The sequence below is a fragment of the Salvelinus namaycush genome, chromosome 2 (genome assembly GCF_016432855.1).
Source record: "Salvelinus namaycush isolate Seneca chromosome 2, SaNama_1.0, whole genome shotgun sequence".
NCBI lineage: Eukaryota > Metazoa > Chordata > Actinopteri > Salmoniformes > Salmonidae > Salvelinus > Salvelinus namaycush.
This window is the reverse complement of record NC_052308.1, coordinates 52367418-52388793: the sequence shown is the minus strand read 5'-3', so window position 1 is coordinate 52388793 and position 21376 is coordinate 52367418. Positions and strand designations below refer to the sequence as shown.

Below are 21376 nucleotides of genomic sequence, written 5' to 3'. Positions count from 1 at the left end.
CTGGAATCCTATTTTGTTGCCTTACAACCTGGAATTAAAATTGATTTTGGGGGGGTTGTATCATTTGACTTACACAACATGCCTACCACTTTGAAGATGCAACATATTTTTTGTGTGTGAAACAAACAAAAACAAAGAAATAAGACAAGAAAAACAGAAAACTTGAGCGTGCATAACTATTCACCCCCCTCAAACTGCTCCAGCTCCTTCAAGTTGGATGGGTTCCGCTGGTTTACAGCAATCTTTAAGTCATACCACAAATTCTCAATTGGATTTAGGTCTGGGCTTTGACCAGGCCATTCCAAGACATTTAAATGTTTCCCCTTAAACCACTCGAGTGTTGCTTTAGCAGTATGCTTAGGGTCATTGTCCTGCTGGAAGGTGAACCTCCATCCCAGTCTCAAATCTCTGGAAGACTGAAACAGGTTTCCCTCAAGAATTTCCCTGTATTTAGCGCCATCCATCATTCCTTCAAATCTGACCAGTTTCCCAGTCCCTGTCGATGAAAAGCATCCCCACAGCATGATGCTTCCACCACCATGCTTCACTGTGGGAATGTTGTTCTCGGGGTGATGAGAGGTGTTGGGTTTGCGCCAGACATAGCGTTTTCCTTTATGGCCAAAAAGCTCAATTTTAGTCTCATCTGACCAGAGTACCTTTTTCCATATGTTTGGGGAGTCTCCCACATGCCTTTTGGTGAACACCAAACGTGTTTGCTTATTTTTTTCTTTAAGCAATGGCTTTTTTCTAGCCACTCTTCCGTAAAGCCCAGCTCTGTGGAGTGTACGGCTTAAAGTGGTCCTATGGACAGATACTCCAATCTCCGCTGTGAAGCTTTGCAGCTCCTTCAGGGTTATCTTTGGTCTCTTTGTTGCCTCTCTGATTTAATGCCCTCCTTGCCTGGTCCGTGAGTTTAGGTGGGCGGCCCTCTCTTGGCAGGTTTGTTGTGGTGCATATTCTTTCCATTTTTTTATGGATGGATTTAATGGTGCTCCGTGGGATATTCAAAGATTCTGATATTTTTTTATAACCCAATCCTGATCTGTACTTCTCCACAACTTTGTCCCTGACCTGTTTGGAGAGCACCTTGGTCTTCATGGTGCAGCTTGCTTGGTGGTGCCCCTTGCTTAGTGGTGTTGCACACTCTGGGGCTTTTCAGAACATGTGTATATATACTGAGATCATGTGACAGATCATGTGACACTTGCACACAGGTGGACTTTATTTAACTAATTGTGACATCTGAAGGTAATTGGTTGCACCAGATCTTATTTAGGAGCTTCATAGCAAAGGGGGTGAATACATATGCACGTACCACTTTTCTGTTTTTTATTTTTTTGAATTTTTTGAAACAAGTAATTTGTTTCATTTCACTTCACCAATTTGGACTATTTTGTGTATGTCCATTACATGAAATCCAAATAAAAATACATTTAAATGATAGGTTGTGATGCAAAAAAATCGGAAAAACGCTAAGGGGGATGAATACTTTTGCAAGGCGCTGTTTGTGTGAAATGGACCATTATCAGGCACCTGTCTTGAAACAGGGTCAGAGGAAAAAAATACATGTCACCTATGCACTTAAATAGCGAATTTTGGCGCTTTTCCTGTGGTTCATTTTCATGCCAGGCAGTTAGGTTATACTCCCGTTGTAAAGAGAAGCAATGTGCTTAATATTAGAAAGTTGAGAAATAAATATAGTAGGCTTAGCTGAGGGAATATGAAACCCATGTAGGACTTCTCTTCAAGCAAATTGATGTTAGGGGTTTTGCACCACCATATTTCTAATAATGCACTGTCTAGCTACCACAAATCAAATGTATTCTTCACATGCTTTGTAAACAACAGGTGTAGATTAACATTGAAATGCTTACGGGCCCTTCCCAACAATGCAGAGAGAAATGAAATATAGAAATTATAGAAAAGTAATAACACAAGTAATAATAAATACACAATGAGTAAAAAATAACTTGGTTATATACATGGGGTAGTAGTACTGAGTCAATGTGCAGGGGTACGAGGTAATTGAGGAAGATATGTACATGTAGCTAGGAATAAAGTGACAGGATAGATAATAAACAGTAGCAGCAGCATATGTGATGAGTTAAAAAAAGTTAGTGCAAAAAGGGTCAATGCAGATAGTCCAGGTAGCTATTTGGTTAACTATTTAACTAGCTATAGTATTTTGCAGTCTTATGCCTTGGGGATAGAAGATGCTCATGGTCCTGTTGGTTCCAGACTTCTACCGCCATGCGGTAGAACGAGAACAGTCTATGGCTTGGGTGGCTGGAGTCTTTGACAGTTTTTAGGGCCTTCTTCTGACACCGCCTCGTATAAAGGTCTGGATGGCAGGGAGCTTGGCCCCAGTGATGTACTGGGCCGTACGCACTACACTTTGTTGCGCCTTGCGGCCGGATGCCAAGCAGTTTCCATACCAAGCGGTGATGCCGCCAATGAAGATGCTCTCACTGGTGCAGCTATAGAATATTTTGAGGATGCCAAATCTTTCCAGCTCCTGAGGGGAAGAGGCGTTTTCATGCTCTCTTCACGACTGTGTTGGTGTGTGTGGACCATGATGAATCTTTAGTAAACCCACTTAACTAGGAGTCCTACTCTAGCTCTTCATTTCTTAATACCAGCTCTCTGGGAAGGCTTTGGTTTATGAGCTAACGTCACTGTGATGCAGTCTGTAGGCTTATAACATGAATGTCATTGCTCCAACAATTGTATGTGTAATCCCCATCAATCCGTGTGTCCTTTGGGACTGACAATACCAACCGAACGTCTTCCCAAAGTCCTCCTTTAGTAGAATCCAAACATAAACTTGACGATTCTCTTATAAACAAAGCATGAATTTAGTCCTGAAGTCTGTGTCAAAATTCTCATTTGGATCCCTGTTAGCTGTTCCAGTGGGTGGAGCATTTATTTGTGGCTGCTAAATCATGACGTAGTCATGTGACCACTGTGTCACTGGGAGGCAAAGCGATTACAGTTGTACATTTACATTTTAGTCATTTAGCAGATGCTCTTATCCACAGCAACTTAGAGTTAGTGCATTCCAGGGCTCTACGGTGCTACCATTTTGGTCGGATATGCTCCTACATATTTTACTGTAGTACCTGGAATTTTTGTTTGGCCCCTAAGTGGGAAAAAACTATACTACAGTATGCTACAAAATTCTATAGTAAGCACTACACAGTCAAGGAACACTACAGTGTGTAGTATAGAATGTTCCAGTGTACTACACAATTATATCGTAACTACTACACATGATCAAGGGAAAGTACAGTGTGTAGTACAGTATTCTACCCAGCCAACAGAGAGTTGCAGTAGTCCAGACGGGAGATGATAAGTGCCTGGACTAGGGCCTGCATCACTTCCGGCGTGAGGAAAGGTCATACTCTACAGATGTTGTCGAGCAGGGGTATTCAACTCTTACCCTACGAGGTCCGGAGCCTGCTGGTTTTCTGTTCTACCTGATAATTGCACCCACCTGGTATCCCAGGTCTAAATCAGTCCCTGATGAGAAGGGAACAATGAAAAAACCCAGTGGGACTGGCTTCGAGGTCCAGAGTTGAGTTGGAGGGTTGTAGACCATGAACCTGTTTGCAGAGATCGAAAGTATGGGTTCTTTGCACTCTGAAAAGGGGACATCGTAGAGTTGTCAACTGTGATGGAGAGGTTTGGAGCAGGGAGGCCAAATAGCAGCTCCGTCCTGTCGAGTTTGAGCTTGAGGTGGTGGGCCGACATCCAAGCTGAGAGGTCTGCCAGGCACGCAGAGATGCATGTCGCCACCTGGGTGTCAGAAGGGGGGAAGGAGAAAAGTAGTTGAGTGTCATTTGCATAGCAGCCGAAGTACAATTTATTTGGCGTGACACAGAAAACTGTCCATACTGTCATCTCTGGCAGCTGATCAAAACAAACCAACAGGATGTAGCCTAGCGTATAGCTACAGTATTACACAAAAAACGAAAGGGAATGTTTTCTCCGAAACCGAAGAGGCAACAATTACATAGTGAAGAGGAGCTCAGCCACGAGGCTGCTGCACTTGTCACGTGCTGATCAAAATATGTGTAACGATGTGCGCTGAGAGTCGGGAAGCAAGCTCAGGGAGTGAGTGTTTTAATAAAATAAACGGAACATAATACAAAACAAGAAACACTAACAGCACACAGACATGAAACTGAAACAGAAACAATAACGCCTGGTGAAGAGACCAAAGAGAGTGACATATATAGGGAAGGTAATCAGGGAGGGGATGGACTCCAGGTGGGTCTGAAGATGCGCAGGTGCGCGTAACGATGGTGACAGGTGTGCGCCATAACTAGCAGCCTGGTGACCTAGAGGCCGGAGAGGGAGCACACATGACAATATGGTATTTGGAATGTGGGCATCATTGTTGCTGTCACTCTGTTCTTCGTCTCTCAGTAAATAATGTCTTTGTTGACCACAAACTAAATAGTAAGCCATTGCAAACCAAAATAGATTCAACACAAACTGAGAGGAAGTTTTATGAACACAATAATTCCTAATCCTGATTTATAGCAGACTCAGAATCAGACAAGAGATTAGGCAACTTCCGTCAACCAGACATATAGGAATAATGCCTTCATCTCATACTTATGCTGTGGTCATGTTTGATTTGGGTTAGTAACACTTAATTTCAACCCACCAAGACTCATCTTCTAAATGCAGTCATAAATATGTAATATGACACCTAAAAGTCATAGGCACCAATAATTATTCCGCGACAAATCATTAAACCATTGCACTGACATGCATAAGAGCAAATGGTTAGTAGTTGCCATGTTTATACCTCTGCAGACATAATAATGTTTGTTTGGATGTTCTTTGCAATCCCAACTGGCTTGTTATGTCTGCTGATGGGGTTTGTTATGTCTGCTTCCGGTAGCATCAAAGTCTTTTGAAGTTGACGACAAGGAGCTGAAGTAGTGTTACTGCATGTGAGATGGTCTCTTACTAAAAGCTGCATAATGAACTCTGGTGATTTCCTGAACCACACACTGGCCCATGTAGCTCCTCCCGAAATATGAGTCCCACCCATTTCATATTATACATTTCAACAATTGCTGAAGACGTTGGCTCCGCTCATTCATATCATCCTGTCATGCTTATACAGTGTAAAGCGTTATATAAAAGTAGAAAGCGTTACAATGTAGGGCTCGAGTATTGAGTCCCTCACAGGTTTCCTCAGGTGACACAGTCAGTAAGTGCTCTATCTCCCTCTCTTAATGTTCCCATACAACTGTGTCAAGTGATTCACTAGGCCTCAAACTACCTCGTCCTCGAATTTTCCAGCCTGCCCACATCAGATAAACCACTTAAACAATTAGTCTTATCTGCTCTCCTCAGAGAGAGTGAGCCTTACTTCATTATGACCCGATAAGAGAGTAATATGGCACGGTCGAGCAGACTGTTGTGAACCCAGACAGACTTGTGTTTACAAGAAACATTAACCGTCGTCCACCCCCATCCTCTCACATGCTAGTTATTACACACAACTTCTCTCTTTCTGTCCTCTGGGTTATATCTCTTTCTGTCTTTGTTGGTCTGCCTCTCTCTGTGTATGTCTCTCTCTGTATATGTCTCTCTCTGTGTATCTCTCTCTCTCTGTGTATCTCTCTCTCTGTGTATCTCTCTCTCTCTGTCACGCCCTGGCCTTAGTATTCTTTGTTTCCTTTATTATTTTAGTTAGGTCAGGGTGTGACATGGGGAAGGTATGTGTTTTTGTATTGTCTAGGGTGGTTGTATGGTTTAGGGGGTTAAGTAGAGTAGATGGGTTTGTGTTTAGTGTAGGTGTCTAGCTGTGTCTATGGTTGCCTGAATGGTTCTCAATCAGAGACAGATGTCATTAATTGTCTCTGATTGGGAGCCATATTTAAGACAGCCATAGGCACTAGGTTAATGTGGGTAATTGTCTATGTTGGACGTTTGTAGCTTGTGTGTGCACTTACGTTTATAGCTTCACGATCGTTTGTTGTTTTTTTGTTTCGTTTTTGTTATAGTGTTCGTTGCTTGTTTTTCCCTTCTCTAAATAAAAGAGAATGTATTTTGCACACGCTGCGCCTTGGTCCTCTCTCTCACCCATAGACGATCGTGACAGAATTACCCACCAGAATCGGACCAAGCGGCGTGTAAAGCAGCAACAGGAGCAATACACAAAGGATTCATGGACATGGGAGGAGATACTGGATGGAAAGGGTCCTTGGGCACAACCGGGAGAATATCGCCTCCCTCGTGAAGAGCTGGAGGCAGCTAAAGCCGAGAGGAGGCGATATGAGGAGGCAGCACGGAAGCAAGGCTGGAAGCCCGCGAGTACAACCCAAAAATTTCTTGGGGGGGGGGGGGCTAAAAGGGAGTGTGGCGAAGTCAGGTAGGAGACCTGCGCATACTCCCTGTACTTACCGTGGAGAGCGAGAGTACGGGCAGACACCGTGTTACGCAGTAGAGCGCATGGTGTCTCCTGTACGTGTTCATAGCCCGGTGCGGGTTATTCCACCTCCCCGCACTGGCAGGGCTAGATTGAGGATTGAGCCGGATGTCATGAAGCCGGCCCAGCGCATCTGGCCACCAGTGCGTCTCCTCGGGCCGGCTTACATGGCACCAGCCTTACGCATGGTGTCCCCGGTTCGCCTACATAGCCCGGTGCGGGTTATTCCACCTCCCCGCACTGGTCGGGCGACGGGGAGCATACAACCAGGTAAGGTTGGGCAGGCTCAGTGCTCAAGGGAGCCAGTACGCCTGCACGGTCCGGTATTTCCGGCGCCACCTCCCCGCCCCAGCCTAGTACCACCAGTGCCTACACCACGCACCAGGCTTCCAGTGTGTCTCCAGAGCCCTGTTCCTCCTCCACGCACTCGCCCTATGGTGCGTGTCTCCAGCCCGGTACCACCAGTTCCGGCACCACGCACCAAGCCTCCTGTGCTTCTCCAGAGTCCTGTGCGTCCTGTTGCTGCTCCCCGCACTAGCCCTGAGATGCGTGTCCCCAGCCCGGTACCACCAGTTCCGGCACCACGCACCAGGCCTACAGTGCGCCTCAGCCGGCCAGAGTCTGCCGTCTGCCCAGCGGCGCCTGAACTGCCCGTCTGCCCAGCGCCATCTGAGCCATCCATCTGCCCAGCGCCATCTGAGCCATCCGTCTGCCCAGCGCCATCTGAGCCATCCGTCTGCCCAGCGCCATCTGAGCCATCCGTCTGCCCAGCGCCATCTGAGCCATCCGTCTGCCCAGCGCCATCTGAGCCATCCGTCTGCCCAGCGCCATCTGAGCCATCCGTCTGCCCAGCGCCATCTGAGCCATCCGTCTGTCCCGAGCCATTAGAGCCGCCCGTCTGTCCCGAGCCGTCAGAGCCGTTCGTCAGTCAGGAGCCGCTAGAGCCGCCAGTCAGCCAGGATCTGCCAGAGCCGCCAACCAGCCAGGATCTGCCAGAGCCGCCAGCCAGCCAGGATCTGCCAGAGCCGCCAGTCAGCCAGGATCTGCCAGAGCCGCCAGTCAGCCAGGATCTGCCAGAGCCGCCAGTCAGCCAGGATCTGCCAGAGCCGCCAGTCAGCCAGGATCTGCCAGAGCCGCCAGTCAGCCAGGATCTGCCAGATCCGTCAGCCAGCCATGAGCAGCCAGATCCGTCAGCCAGCCATGAGCAGCCAGATCCGTCAGCCAGCCATGAGGAGCCAGATCCGTCAGCCAGCCATGAGCAGCCAGATCCGTCAGCCAGCCATGAGCAGCCAGATCCGTCAGCCAGCCAAGAGCAGCCAGATCCGTCAGCCAACCATGAGCTGCAGTCCCTCAGTCCGGAGCTGCAGTCCCTCAGTCCGGAGCTGCAGTCCCTCAGTCCGGAGCTGCAGTCCCTCAGTCCGGAGCTGCAGTCCCTCAGTCCGGAGCTGCCGTCCCTCAGTCCGGAGCTGCCGTCCCTCAGTCCGGAGCTACCCCTCAGTCCGGAGCTACCCATCCGTCCGGTGGCGCCCTCTGGGATGGTTTTCAGTCCGGGACTCGCTCCAGAGGCGCCACCAAAGCGGGTATTGACAATGGTGGAGTGGGGGCCACGTCCCGCACCCGAGCCGCCGCCATAATAAGGCCCACCCCGGACCCTCCCCTTCAATGTCAGGTTGTGCGGCCGGAGTCCGCACCTTTGGGGGGGGGGTACTGTCACGCCCTGGCCTTAGTATTCTTTGTTTCCTTTATTATTTTAGTTAGGTCAGGGTGTGACATGGGGAAGGTATGTGTTTTTGTATTGTCTAGGGTGGTTGTATGGTTTAGGGGGTTAAGTAGAGTAGATGGGTTTGTGTTTAGTGTAGGTGTCTAGCTGTGTCTATGGTTGCCTGAATGGTTCTCAATCAGAGACAGATGTCATTAATTGTCTCTGATTGGGAGCCATATTTAAGACAGCCATAGGCACTAGGTTAATGTGGGTAATTGTCTATGTTGGACGTTTGTAGCTTGTGTGTGCACTTACGTTTATAGCTTCACGATCGTTTGTTGTTTTTTTGTTTCGTTTTTGTTATAGTGTTCGTTGCTTGTTTTTCCCTTCTCTAAATAAAAGAGAATGTATTTTGCACACGCTGCGCCTTGGTCCTCTCGCTCACCCATAGACGATCGTGACACTCTCTCTCTCTCTCTCTCTCTCTCTCTCTCTCCCTACATAGACATTAAGGAAGTACACCACGGCTAATTAAATATTATTACTGTTGAAGCCATATTTTTTCTCAGACACACACATATTAATGACTTGATTTATTTGAATCTCATAAATGTCTCTCTAGTTTTCCCTCACTACTCACTCTCTCTTAAACACATGTAAATCACTCAGTTTCTCTCTCAGATACACACTCTTCCCCTGTCATATACACAGACACACACTCCATTTACCTTGCTGCCATACTCTGGGTTCTTTAGTAAATGTCTGCCCGCAGTTGATCTTTATTGTTCCATGTCCTAACGGTGCATCTGATCACATCTCGACTCAAAGCCAAACTGACAGATTGATGTGCTTGACGGGAGGATGTGCCTTGTCGATCGCTTGTTGACTCTTTCGTTGACAGCCCACTGGGTTGTTATTCTATCGAACTTCCAGTCATGAACATTAGAATATTCAAATCTAAATTCACTGTTGTTCTTATCAACTAACAAGGTCCTCTATAGACAACTTGATTTTTTCCCCCCATTTGTGTTTCACCTGAAAAACATGTGAAATATCCTGTCAAGTAGGGTGTAACAGATTGAATGTAACACAATACTAACATCCCATTTCCCCTCTCTGTTCTCTTCTCTCCACATCTCCCTCTCTTTAGACCATGCTGACTGCAATCTCAATGAGTGCCATTGCTACCAATGGAGTAGTGCCAGGTGGGTGAGCATGCGTTGGCATCCGGGTTCACTGTTGGGAATAGTACCTCCTCTTCAATTCCCTTTTGGCTCAAAATGCATATTCAGTGCAGTAGCCCTAGCAACGCGATAATATTAGTTACGTCCAGACTCCTGGGTCCCTACATGAACCTTACACAGCTATGTTTATATGATTAGAGATGGTATCCAATAATCACGTCTCACACTGGCTGACTCGCCCCTTGATTGGCTTAGAGCAGAGGTGAGAGGAAATTACAGGCTTGAGCTGTTTTATCAGACGGTGCTGCAGCACCCACAGCAACCGCGTTTCCCACGGCTATTATGCCTGGACCTGTGCGTTAAGAAAAGCAAATGTTTGTTTGCCGTTGCAAAACATTTTTCTTTGGCGTGCCCTAATGAACATGACCCTGCTCTGATTTGGAAATAGCAGGGTTTGGGTCATTTATATTTAAACTCAGGGAAATTACGTGAAATATAGTGATGCTTTGAAAGAAGCAATTGTATTTGAAAATGATGGCAATGCTGCAAAATGGCATATGTCATTCCAAATCCATATCATTCCAAATCAATTCAGTTGCAGATGCTGTTTGTATATAATATTTCATTAAAAAGTATGTCATTGACAGAGTGTTTGTATTTATTTGTTGTCTGTAGCTGGAGGATCCTACTACATGATCTCCCGTTCTCTGGGGCCTGAGTTTGGGGGTGCTGTGGGCATTTGTTTCTACCTCGGGACAACGTTCGCTGGGGCCATGTACATCCTGGGGTCCATCGAACTCTTACTGGTAAGATCCTGGGCGTGAAATACTTATCTTTCTATCCATCTCTGTCTGTGTCTGTGTCTGTGTCGGTCTCTCTCTCTCTCTCTCTCTCTCTCTCTCTCTCTCTCTCTCTCTCTCTCTCTCTCTCTCTCTCTCTCTCTCTCTCTCTCTCTCTCTCTCTCTCTCTCTCTCTCTCTCTCTCTCTCTCTCTCTCTCTCTCTCTCTCTCTCTCTGTCCTCATTCTGCTTTGATGCTATTTCCTCCCTCTCTTCTCCACAATGAATTATAATAAATATAAAGATCTTTCATCTTTGTCTGCCCCCCTCCTCGCTCCTCCCTCTCTTTTTTCATACTCATTCTTTCTCTCCCTATTCTGCATTAGGGAGAGCTTAGGCGTTGGCTGAGTAATAAGACCATTAATTGAAACTGCCGCCACTTCTCAATACGAATTGGAGGAGGTCTGAGGTTTCTCCACTCAGGCCATTTCCTCCCATGCATTTTGACAGAAGTTGCGGAGAGAGGACGCAATGAATCAAGGAAATACAATTGAGATTCACCCTATCTAGGTTTTTCTTTGATGGCTTTGACTGGATCTGTACATTCTGATCTAGCCTAGAGGTTAATTTGGTCTTCTGGGTTAAAGCTTGATTAGTTTCCATTGTGGAATAACAAACCCCTCTGAATTGTGAGGAGAGGATCTGGAGAAGGCTGCTTTGAATTTAGTTTATCCCTCCATAGAAGCACAAAAAGCAGCTATATTTAGAATGACGAACGGTTCACATTGAAGCTTGAGATTTGGCCCAATTGTACGTTGCACCACACGATAACTCAACTTCACTAGTGTAATGAACATCCAAGTTATACGGCTCCACTTATTATTTTCCTATTGTCTTAAATTGATTGATTGGTATGGAAGAAGAATACTTTATTGGAATGGCATATCTGACAAAATGTACTATATTAAATCAAATCAAATTGTATTTGTCACAAACACATGGTTAGCAGATGTTAATGTGAGTGTAGCGAAATGCTTGTGCTTCTAGTTCCGACAATGCAGTAATAACCAACGAGTAATCTAACCTAACAATTCCACAACTACTACCTTATACACACAAGTGTAAAGGAATAAAGAGTATGTACATAAAGGTATATGAATGAGTGATGGTACAGAACGGCATAGGCAAGATGCAGTAGATGGTATCGAGTACAGTATATACATATGAGATGAGTAATGTAGGGTATGTAAACATAAAGTGGTATAGTTTAAAGTGGCTAGTGATACATGTATTACATAAAGATGGCAAGATGCAGTAGATGATATCGAGTACAGTATATACATATACATTATATTAAGTGACATTGTGATACATTTTTGATCAATTTCCATCAATTTCCATTATTAAAGTGAGCTGGAGTTGAGTCAGTATGTTGGCAGCAGCCACTCGATGTTAGTGGTGGCTGTTTAACAGTCTGATGGCCTTGAGATAGAAGCTGTTTTTCAGTCTCTCGGTCCCTGCTTTGATGCACCTGTACTGACCTCGCCTTCTGGATGATAGCAGGGTGAACAGGCAGTGGCTCGGGTTGTTGTTGTCCTTGATGATCTTAATGGCCTTCCTGTGACATCGGGTGGTGTAGGTGTCCTGGAGGGCAGGTAGTTTGCCCCCAGTGATGCGTTGTGCAGACCTCACTACCCTCTGGAGAGCCTTATGGTTGTGGGTGGAGCAGTTGCCGTACCAGGCGGTGATACAGCCCGACAGGATGCTCTTGATTGTGCATCTGTAGAAGTTTGTGAGTGCTTTTGGTGACAAGCCGAATTTCTTCAGCCTCCTGAGGTTGAAGAGGCGCTGCTGCGCCTTCTTCACAACTCTGTCTGTGTGGGTGGACCAATTCAGTTTGTCCGTGATGTGTACGCCGAGGAACTTAAAACTTACTACCCTCTCCACTACTGTCCCGTCGATGTGGATAGGGGTTGCTCCCTCTGCTGTTTCCTGAAGTCCACAATCATCTTCTTTGTTTTGTTGACGTTGAGTGTGAGGTTATTTTCCTGACACCACACTCCGAGGTATCAATTATGTATCATAATCCAGGTGGTTCGAGCCCTGAATGCTGATTGGCTGACACCCGTGGTATATCAGACCGTATACCACGGGTATGACAAAACATGTATTTTTATTGCTCTAATTACATTGGTAACCAGTTTATAATAGCAATAAGGCACCTCTGGGGTTTGTGGTATATGGCCAATATACCACAGCTAATGGCTGTATCCTATTGGCCATATACCACACCCCCTCGTGCCTTATTGCTTAATTATAGCCTCGGTATAAAATGGATAATCAACTCGGGGCTCTATGCGTTCTCTGGAAACTTCTGACCATCTCTTCTGCAGAGTGACCTTGATAGTCCTGTTTGTCACTGTTGGGTCTCTCTTTCTTGCTCATAGGCTTTGTCCTTAAGCGCTGTTTTATCCTTAAAATTCCTCAGTCAATAGGGAAAGGACACCATGTTATGAACACAGCCATATACAGACAAGGTTGGCAAACTTGGTTGAAGAGAGAAGAAGAGTAGAATTTCAAAAATGTACACCATGTTGGCACAAAGAGCTTCAAGTCAATCATTTCATACAATTGTTAGGACACATTCAATATCAATATATGTCCTATGTAACTGTCATCTCTCTCTCTCTCATTTTCTCTCTCTCTCACTCCCCCACCCCCCTCCCCCGTTACCCTCCCTTACAGATCTACATCCTCCCCCAGGCGGCCATTTTTAAGATGGAGGGTCTGGAGGGGGCCGAGGCGGAGGCGGCGATGCTGAACAACATGCGCGTGTACGGCACTATTGTGCTCAGTTTCATGGCCACAGTGGTGTTCGTGGGGGTCAAGTACGTCAACAAGCTGGCCCTGCTTTTTCTGGCCTGCGTCATACTCTCCATCCTGGCCGTGTATGCCGGAGTCATCAAGACAGCCATCGAACCGCCTGACTTCCCGTAAGGGCCCCCCCTATTGTTCAATTAGCCTGCTCCCAGATCTGTCTGTGTCGTCTTGTCAAGTCCTATGGTCATTGTCACAGGAGAACGACCATAGGAGTTGGAAAGACAGAACAAACAGATGTGGGACCAGGCTACTCTTCAATATTGGGGCTGAGCCGAACTTGAGCAATGTGGGTGTGACGTGAATCATGTTTGATGTCATTTATTTATTTATATAATTGTGGCCCATATTGGGGGATTTGGGTTTTGAGACTTTTGTTGCAATATATTTTGACCACATGTTCACCCATTTTAAGACGATTTGAAGTATATTGAAAATATATAGGAATGATGTTCAAGCAGATGGGTTAAATACAAATGGAACATATTCATCTCGTGTGACATTTTCAGTAGGGAGGACACTTCTGTTCAATATGGGGACTGATACCCACAGACTTGTGCTAGCTCTCAAAGCCAATGCCTAGTCTTCGACTCAGGTGACTAACTCAGTCTAAAGTTGTCTGCATGGGCAGTTGGGGTTTGATTCCCGGTCGCCACACTAACACAAGTAATGTGTAGCTTATGTTGTTCTTGTCGATAACTGTTCTGTACTTTGTCGTGTATTTGTACGTTTTATGTGGGCCCCAGGAAGAGAATCTGCTGCATGTGCAGTAGCTAATGGGGATCCTAATAAACGAAACTAATACACTAACACATCTCCCCTGCTGCACAGAGTCTGTATGCTGGGGAATCGCCCGCTGATCTCCAAAGGGATCGATGTGTGCGCCAAAACACTGGAGAGTGGCAACGGCACAGTCACCACCAAGCTGTGGAAGATCTTCTGCGATACTCCCTTCCTCAACGCCACCTGTGACGAGTACTTTGCCAACAACAACGTGTCCTTCATCCAGGGCATCCCCGGGGTCATGAGCGGCATCCTCAAAGGTGACCAAACACAGTTAACTATTAGTCTTCTTCTGGCTCAGTTGGTAGAGCACGCCACTTGCAATGCCAGGATTGTGCGCTCTATTGCTGCCGGAGTCACCGATACGTAAAATGCATGCATGTATGATGGTCACTTTTAATTAAAGTGTTTGCTAAAAGGCTAACATAATATTATATTATTATAAATACTATTATTTTGTGGCTATCTACTTTTTCTTTCCAAACACAGTTACACCTACAGCACAAATAACATGCACTGTTCTGGTCCACCAACACTCAGGTCACTGTACCTACAGTACAGTACACATGCTTGCACACACACATGCGGGAAACACACCCGCGTGCTCTTGCAGGAAGCATACTGCACTTTCTTTATTTGCCGCCCAATTGTATGTACTGTACAATGGAACTAAAGGTCAAGCGATTATAAATAATATTCTCCCTCCCTCCCTTTCTCGCTCTCTCTCTCCAAACCCCCTCACTCTCTTTCCCTTTATCTCCATCTTCCTCCTCTCTTTACCATTAAATTGCCCTCTCTCTCCCTCTTTCTCCCTGTTTACTTCTCCCTCCCCCCTCTCCCTCTCCCTCTTCCTCCCTTCCATTCCCCCCCCCCCCCCCCCTCCCCCACACACACACACAGAGAACCTATTTGGGAATTACCTGGAGAAGGGCAATCTGGTGGCCAAGATTGGGATTGCGACCGTGGAGGGCCCCGATGAAACTCTGACCAACTCCAACCGCTACGTCCTGGCCGACATCACCAGCTTCTTCACCCTTCTGGTCGGCATCTACTTCCCCTCCGTCACAGGTCAGCTGACAGGAAGGGATAATGCAAAGAGGAAGAGACACAGAGCTGAAACTCATTCCGCTCATCCTCAAAGGGTGAATTCACCAAGGGTGAATCTCAAGGAAAAGAGAGGACGCAAGGGATCGAGGGAAAATACTCACCCTTTGTGTTGTTTTGTGTGGTTATTTTTTTAAATCTAGATAGGGGAGATGTGTTATTGAAACATTTTACGATACTGTCAAATATTAATTTGAAGTCATGATTTTTTTTTTACACAAAAAGCAGTTGTTTGTCATTAGAAGGATCAATTTGCTGTATTTTTCAGTTGTGGTAATTTGACAAAGGAAAGTAGGTTTCAAATCGACATACACACGCTATTGTGTGAGTTTCTAAGCCCACCATTTGATTATCTGAGTTTTCTTATAGACCTCTGCCTGTGTTTTGAAAACAATTCTCAGACTGAAACGTTGACACGGCAAATGTGCAGAGGTTATTGTGTGAGCAGGAGTTTTTCTAAAATGACCTCTCTTCTTGTGTTTCACAGGGATCATGGCCGGATCCAACCGGTCTGGAGACCTGCGTGACGCGCAGAAGTCCATCCCCATCGGCACTATCATGGCCATCACCACTACCTCACTAGTGTGTATCCTTTCACTGCTCCCCTTTCTGGACTCAATGGGCTAGTGCACTACTTTTAGCTGTCACTCACATGCCATCTACCAATAGTAAAAGAGCTCTATTTTATACAAAACCTTTTTTATTTTACTTTTCAACATAAAATATATATTAGGTTTGATTGAATTGGGCCTTTAGCCTCAAGCTTGTTATGTTTATAATGATAACAATTTCAAATAAACCGTGGTGTTCTTTATCTCAAAGTAACCATTACAGAACAAAGCAATTAATCATGTACCACAATACAGCAGACATAACCCAACAATAACAGTGCTGTCGAACTGTGTACTTATGTAACTCTCAATGTGCAGACATAACAGAGATAAGTGAGGATATGTCCCTATGTGCTAGCAATGAGTGTGTGTCTGTCTGTTTTCCTTAATGTGACCTTATAGACATGTCCGCTGTGGTCCTGTTCGGTGCCTGTATCGATGGAGTGGTACTAAGGGACAAGTAAGTTATGCATAATGAGCCAAAATGTCTGCAATTGTTTCAAAATTTCTCAGTCAAGCTTTCCAGGTGCTCAGGTACTAGATGAGGGATGCTATACCTGGTTCGTATTCAACAGAAAATGTTTTAAAACAAAAATTAGCACATTTACTTCAGTTGTAGTCCAGGTAGGCCCTCCCTGTTTTAATCAGTTTTCTTCGGTTTGGTGCCTAAATCAAATCAAATCAAATCAAATGTATTTATATAGCCCTTCTTGCATCAGCTGATATCGATCAATAGGACTCAGGTAATTGTCTCTCCTCCTACCTTTCTTCATGTCTGATTGGCTGGGTGTCATGTCCATCTCCCTCAGGTTTGGAGAGGGAGTCAATGGCAACCTGGTCATTGGCACCTTGGCCTGGCCATCCCCGTGGGTGATTGTAATTGGCTCCTTCTTTTCCACCTGCGGAGCGGGGCTTCAGAGCTTGACGGGCGCCCCACGTCTCATGCAGGCCATCTCCAGGGATGGTGTCGTGCCCATCCTACGGGTCAGTCTCAGTCATTCTGCCAACATTCTGGCATTTTACACTGATCTGGGACCATTTGTTTTCATAATTCTGTCAGTGTTCAGCAATTAGCACCGATCTGGGTACATTTGTTATGATCTATCTGTCAGCATTCAGCAATTAGCACTGATCTGGGTACATTTGTTATGATTATTCTGTCAGCGTTCAGCATTAAGCACTGATCTGGGACAATTTGCTATGTTGATTTGTCAACATGTCTCATATCAGTCTCAGGTGACATTGGACACTACCACACTTGCCTGCCCTCTCTCACGAATTCTTTCATTCACATTCAATGTTGATGGTTGGTGTCTGTGTACACTAATGTTAATCCTCAGGTCCCAGGCAAGGGTCAGGTCTCACGTGAGCGTGGTTCACTGAAACACCTCTGTTACATCTACAGTACATACAACCTGCCTTGAAATAATGGAATAACTATTGTATGTTGTAACTCTATCCCCTCTAACATCTCAGTGTGTGATGTGTCCTCCAGGTGTTTGGCCATGGGAAGGCCAATGGGGAGCCCACCTGGGCCCTGCTGCTGACCGCCTGTATCTGTGAGATAGGGATCCTCATTGCCTCCCTGGACGCAGTGGCCCCCATCCTCTCCATGTGAGTGTCTATGAGCGGGACCAGGTCTTGTTCCCCACCACAGGACCTTGCCTGGGAAAAACTCGGGGTCCTAGTTACAGCCTATAACTAGGGCCCAGATTTTTTTCTGGTCAGGTCACATGGCCAGGTAAAACTCCTGGCCCTATGTATGACTGCTGAAGTGCACTCATCCTGTACCAATATGGACTGTCTAATATGCACACTGTAAATATGATATATACTTCTGACAATGGACAAATTAGATCTTGGCACTTAAGATAAAGTTAAACACATTCACTGAACAAAAATCTAAAAGCAACATGCAACAATTTCTAAGATTTTACAGTTACAGTTCATATAAAAAAAAATCTGTAAATTTAAATGAATTCATTAAGCCCTAATCTATGGATTTCACATGACTAGGAATAGAGATGTGCATATGTTGGTCACAGATACATTTAAAAAAAAATAGGGGTGTGGATCACCAGCCAGTATCTGGTGCGACCACGATTTGCCTCATACAGCGCGACACAGGCTGTTGATTGTGGCCTGTGCAATGTTGTCCCACTCCTCTTCAATGGCTGTGTGAAGTTGCTGGATATTGGCGGCAACTGGAACACGCTGTCGTGCACGTCGACCCAGAGCATCCAAAACATGCTCTGGTGAGGATGTAGACCATGGAAGAACTGGGACATTTTCAACTTCCCGGAATTTTGTACAGATCCTTGCGACATGCATTATCATGCTGAAACATGAGGTGATGGTGGCAGATGAATGGCATGACAATGGGCCTCAGGATGTCGTCACGGTATCTCTCTGCATTCAAATTGCCATTGATAAACGCAATTGTTTTCGTTGTCCATAGCTTAAATGCCTGCCCATACTATAACCCCACTGCCACCATGGGGCAATCTGTTCACAATGTTGACATCAGCAGGTGAGCATTTGCCCACTGAAGTCGGTTACAACGCCGAACTGCAGTCAGTTCAAGATCCTGGTGAGGACAACGAGCACGAAGATGAGCTTCCCTGAGACGGTTCTTGATAGTTTGTGCAGAAATTCTTTGGTTGTGCAAACCCACAGTTTCATCAGCTGTCCAGGTGGCTGGTCTCAGACGATACCGCAGTTCAAGAAGCTGGGCTGGCGTGGTTACACATGGTCTGCGGTTGTGAGGCCGGTTGGACGTACTGCCAAAATCTCTAAAACAACGTTGGTAGAGAAATTAACATTCAATTCTCAGGCAGAAGCTCTGGTGGACATTCCTGCAGTCAGCATGCCAATTGCACGCTCCCTCAAAAGTTGAGACAAAACGTGTGGCATTGTGTGGTGTGACAAAAACTGCACATATTAGAATGACCTGTGTATATGATCATGGTGTTTAATCAACTTCTCGATATGCCTCACCTGACAGGTGGATGGATTATCTTGGCAAAGGAGACATGCTCACTAACAGTATAGCTAGAGGACTCCTGATAAATTATCAGGGTCCCGCTTTAAATGACGTTCAGCTTATACAGGCTTCATAAAGTCTTCATAATGTCTTCATAAGAACCACATAAATGTGTTACAAAGCATCTGTAACGGTAGGTCATGCTTTATAAAGGGTTCATAAATCTGGCATAACTGTGTGACATAATCACCCATGTCAAATGTGACATAACCCACTGTTTCGAATGTGAAATAAACATGTGCTTTATAAAGGGTGACGTGTTGTGCTGAAGGTGAAGTCATGTTAGTCACATTACACCTAATCTCATTCCCAGACACTTCTGCCCAAATGCACGTACGGTCTGGTGGACCAACACATAAAACTTGGCCTTCATTAGTTATGGTTAGGTTTAAAATTGAAATGGTGAAGCGTGATTCATCACTCCAGAGAAGGCATTTCCACTGCTCCAGAGTCTGACGGCGGCGAGCTTCACACCACTCCAGCCTACACTTGGCATTGCACATGGTAATCTTAGGCTTGTGTACAGCTACTCGGCCATGGAAACCCATTTCATGAAGCTCCTGACAAACAGTTCTTATGTTGACGTTGCTTCCAGAGGCAGTTTGGAACTCGGTAGTGAGTGTTGCAACCCGAGGACAGACAATTTTTACATGCTGCTCACTTCAGCACTCTGCGGTCCTGTTCTGTGAGCTTGTGTGGCCTACCACTTCGTGGCTGAGCCGTTGTTGCTCCTAGACGTTTCCACTTCACAATAACAGCACTAACAGTTGACCGGGGCAGGTCTAGTCGGGAAAGGTGGCATCCTATGACGGTGCCACGTTGAAAGTCACAAAACCCTTCAGTAAGGCCATTCTACTGCCAATGTTTGTCTATGGAGATTGCATGGCTGTATGCTCGATTTTATACACCTGTCAGCAGCGGATGTGGCTGAAATAGCCGAGTCCACAAATTTGAAGGGGTGTCCGCATACTTTTGTATATATAGTGTACTTTACTCAGTAAGGTCTCTCTCGTTGAATTCTATGATCACTCCTACTAAGGCCAAGTTTGAATGGTTGATATCCCAGGCTTATACATATGTGCTGTGTGCGCAATAGCCTGGTGATGACGTTAGACCAAGAAACACTTATCTTGATAAGGAAATTGAAAGGGGCTTTCTTCTGGAAGTAAGTTACATGTTCCTCAGTACACAAACACACACACACACAACAATATAATGAGCCGTACCATGCAGTGAAGGGCCTAGGCAGGTTTTTGACACAACAATATAACCAGCCATACCGTGCGGTGCTAAGCCCAGTCAGGTCTTTGACACAACAATATAACAAGCCATACCATGTGGTGCTAGGCCCAGTCAGGTCTTTGACACGTTCACCTTCTCCCCCGCTGAAATATCAGCCACAAAATGTTGGCACCATTGTAACAGGTTGTAGTCAAGCCCTGGTCTCCAGCAGAACAGAAGAGGAATACGAATACTTTGTTTGAAGTGAGACACCTTCAGTCATTCATAACACATCCATAAAGACTTTGGTCATTCATAACACATCCATAAAGACTCTATATTGCATGTCGCTGTAATTACTTTAAAGTCAGACCCCTTTGGTAATTTATAACACATACATAAATGCCTTGTATCATATGATGCTGTACTTATTATGAAGTCAGACACTTTTGGTCATTCATTACACGTACAGTACCAGTCAAAAGTTTGTACACACCTACTCATTCAAGGGTTTTTCTTTATTTTGACTATTTTAGAATAATAGTGACAACAAAACTATGAAATAACACATATGGAATCATGTAGTAATGAAAAAAGTGTTTTAAAAAAAAGTAGCCACTCTTTGCACACTCTTGGCATTCTCTCAACCAGATTCACCTTGAAATCTTTTCCAAGAGTCTTGAAGGAGTTCCCACATATGTTGAGCACTTGTTGGCTGCTTTTCCTTCACTCTGCGGTCCAACTCATCCCAAACCATCTCAATTGGGTCAATACAGGACTAAGATCGAATCGTACTACACATGCTCTGATGCCTGTCGGATGTGACAGGGCTTGCAACCATTACAGACTACAAAGGGAAGCACAGCCAAGAGCTTCCCGGTGACACGAGCCTACCAGACGAGCTAAACTACTTCTGTGCTCGCTTCGAGGCAAATAACACTGAAACATGCATGAGAGTACCAGCTGTCCCAGTAGACTGTTTGATCACGCTCTCCTTAGCCGATGTGATTAAGACCTTTAAACAGGTCAATATTCACAAGGCCGCAGGGCCAGACGGATTACCAGGACGTGTACAGTCGTGGCCAAAAGTTTTGAGAATGACACAAATATTAATTTTCACAAAGTCTGTTGCCTCAGTTTGTATGATGGCAATTTGCATATACTCCAGAATGTTATGATGAGTGATCAGATGAATTGATATTAATTGCAAAGGTCCTCTTTGCCATGCAAATGAACTGAATCCCAAAAAAACATTTCCAATGCATTTCAGCCCTGCCACAAAAGGACCAGCTGACATCACGTCAGTGATTCTCTCGTTAACACAGGTGTGAGTGTTGACGAGGACAAGGCTGGAGATCACTCTGTCATGCTGATTGAGTTCGAATAACAGACTGGAAACTTCAAAAGGAGGGTGGTGCTTGGAATCATTGTTCTTCCACTGTCAAACATGGTTACCTGCAAGGAAACACGTGACGTCATTATTGCTTTGCACAAAAAGAGCTTCACAGGCAAGGATATTGCTGCCAGTAAGATTGCACCTAAATCAACCATTTATCGGATCATCAAGAACTTCAAGGAGAGCGGTTCAATTATTGTGTAGAAGGCTCCATTCAGGGTGCCCA

General features: G+C 45.3%; 1 protein-coding gene across 1 annotated transcript in view; it reads left to right on the top strand.

The window, feature by feature from the left end:
* Window positions 1-21376, top strand: part of LOC120064447 (solute carrier family 12 member 5-like) — a 297254-nt gene that overhangs the window by 227668 nt on the left and 48210 nt on the right. Inside the window, exons 5-13 of the mRNA XM_039015035.1 lie at window positions 9304-9358; window positions 10013-10143; window positions 12861-13108; window positions 13824-14035; window positions 14676-14843; window positions 15367-15465; window positions 15893-15950; window positions 16300-16474; window positions 16986-17104. Coding sequence (XP_038870963.1) covers window positions 9304-9358; window positions 10013-10143; window positions 12861-13108; window positions 13824-14035; window positions 14676-14843; window positions 15367-15465; window positions 15893-15950; window positions 16300-16474; window positions 16986-17104 — 1265 coding nt within the window. The remainder of the gene's footprint in view (window positions 1-9303; window positions 9359-10012; window positions 10144-12860; window positions 13109-13823; window positions 14036-14675; window positions 14844-15366; window positions 15466-15892; window positions 15951-16299; window positions 16475-16985; window positions 17105-21376) is intronic.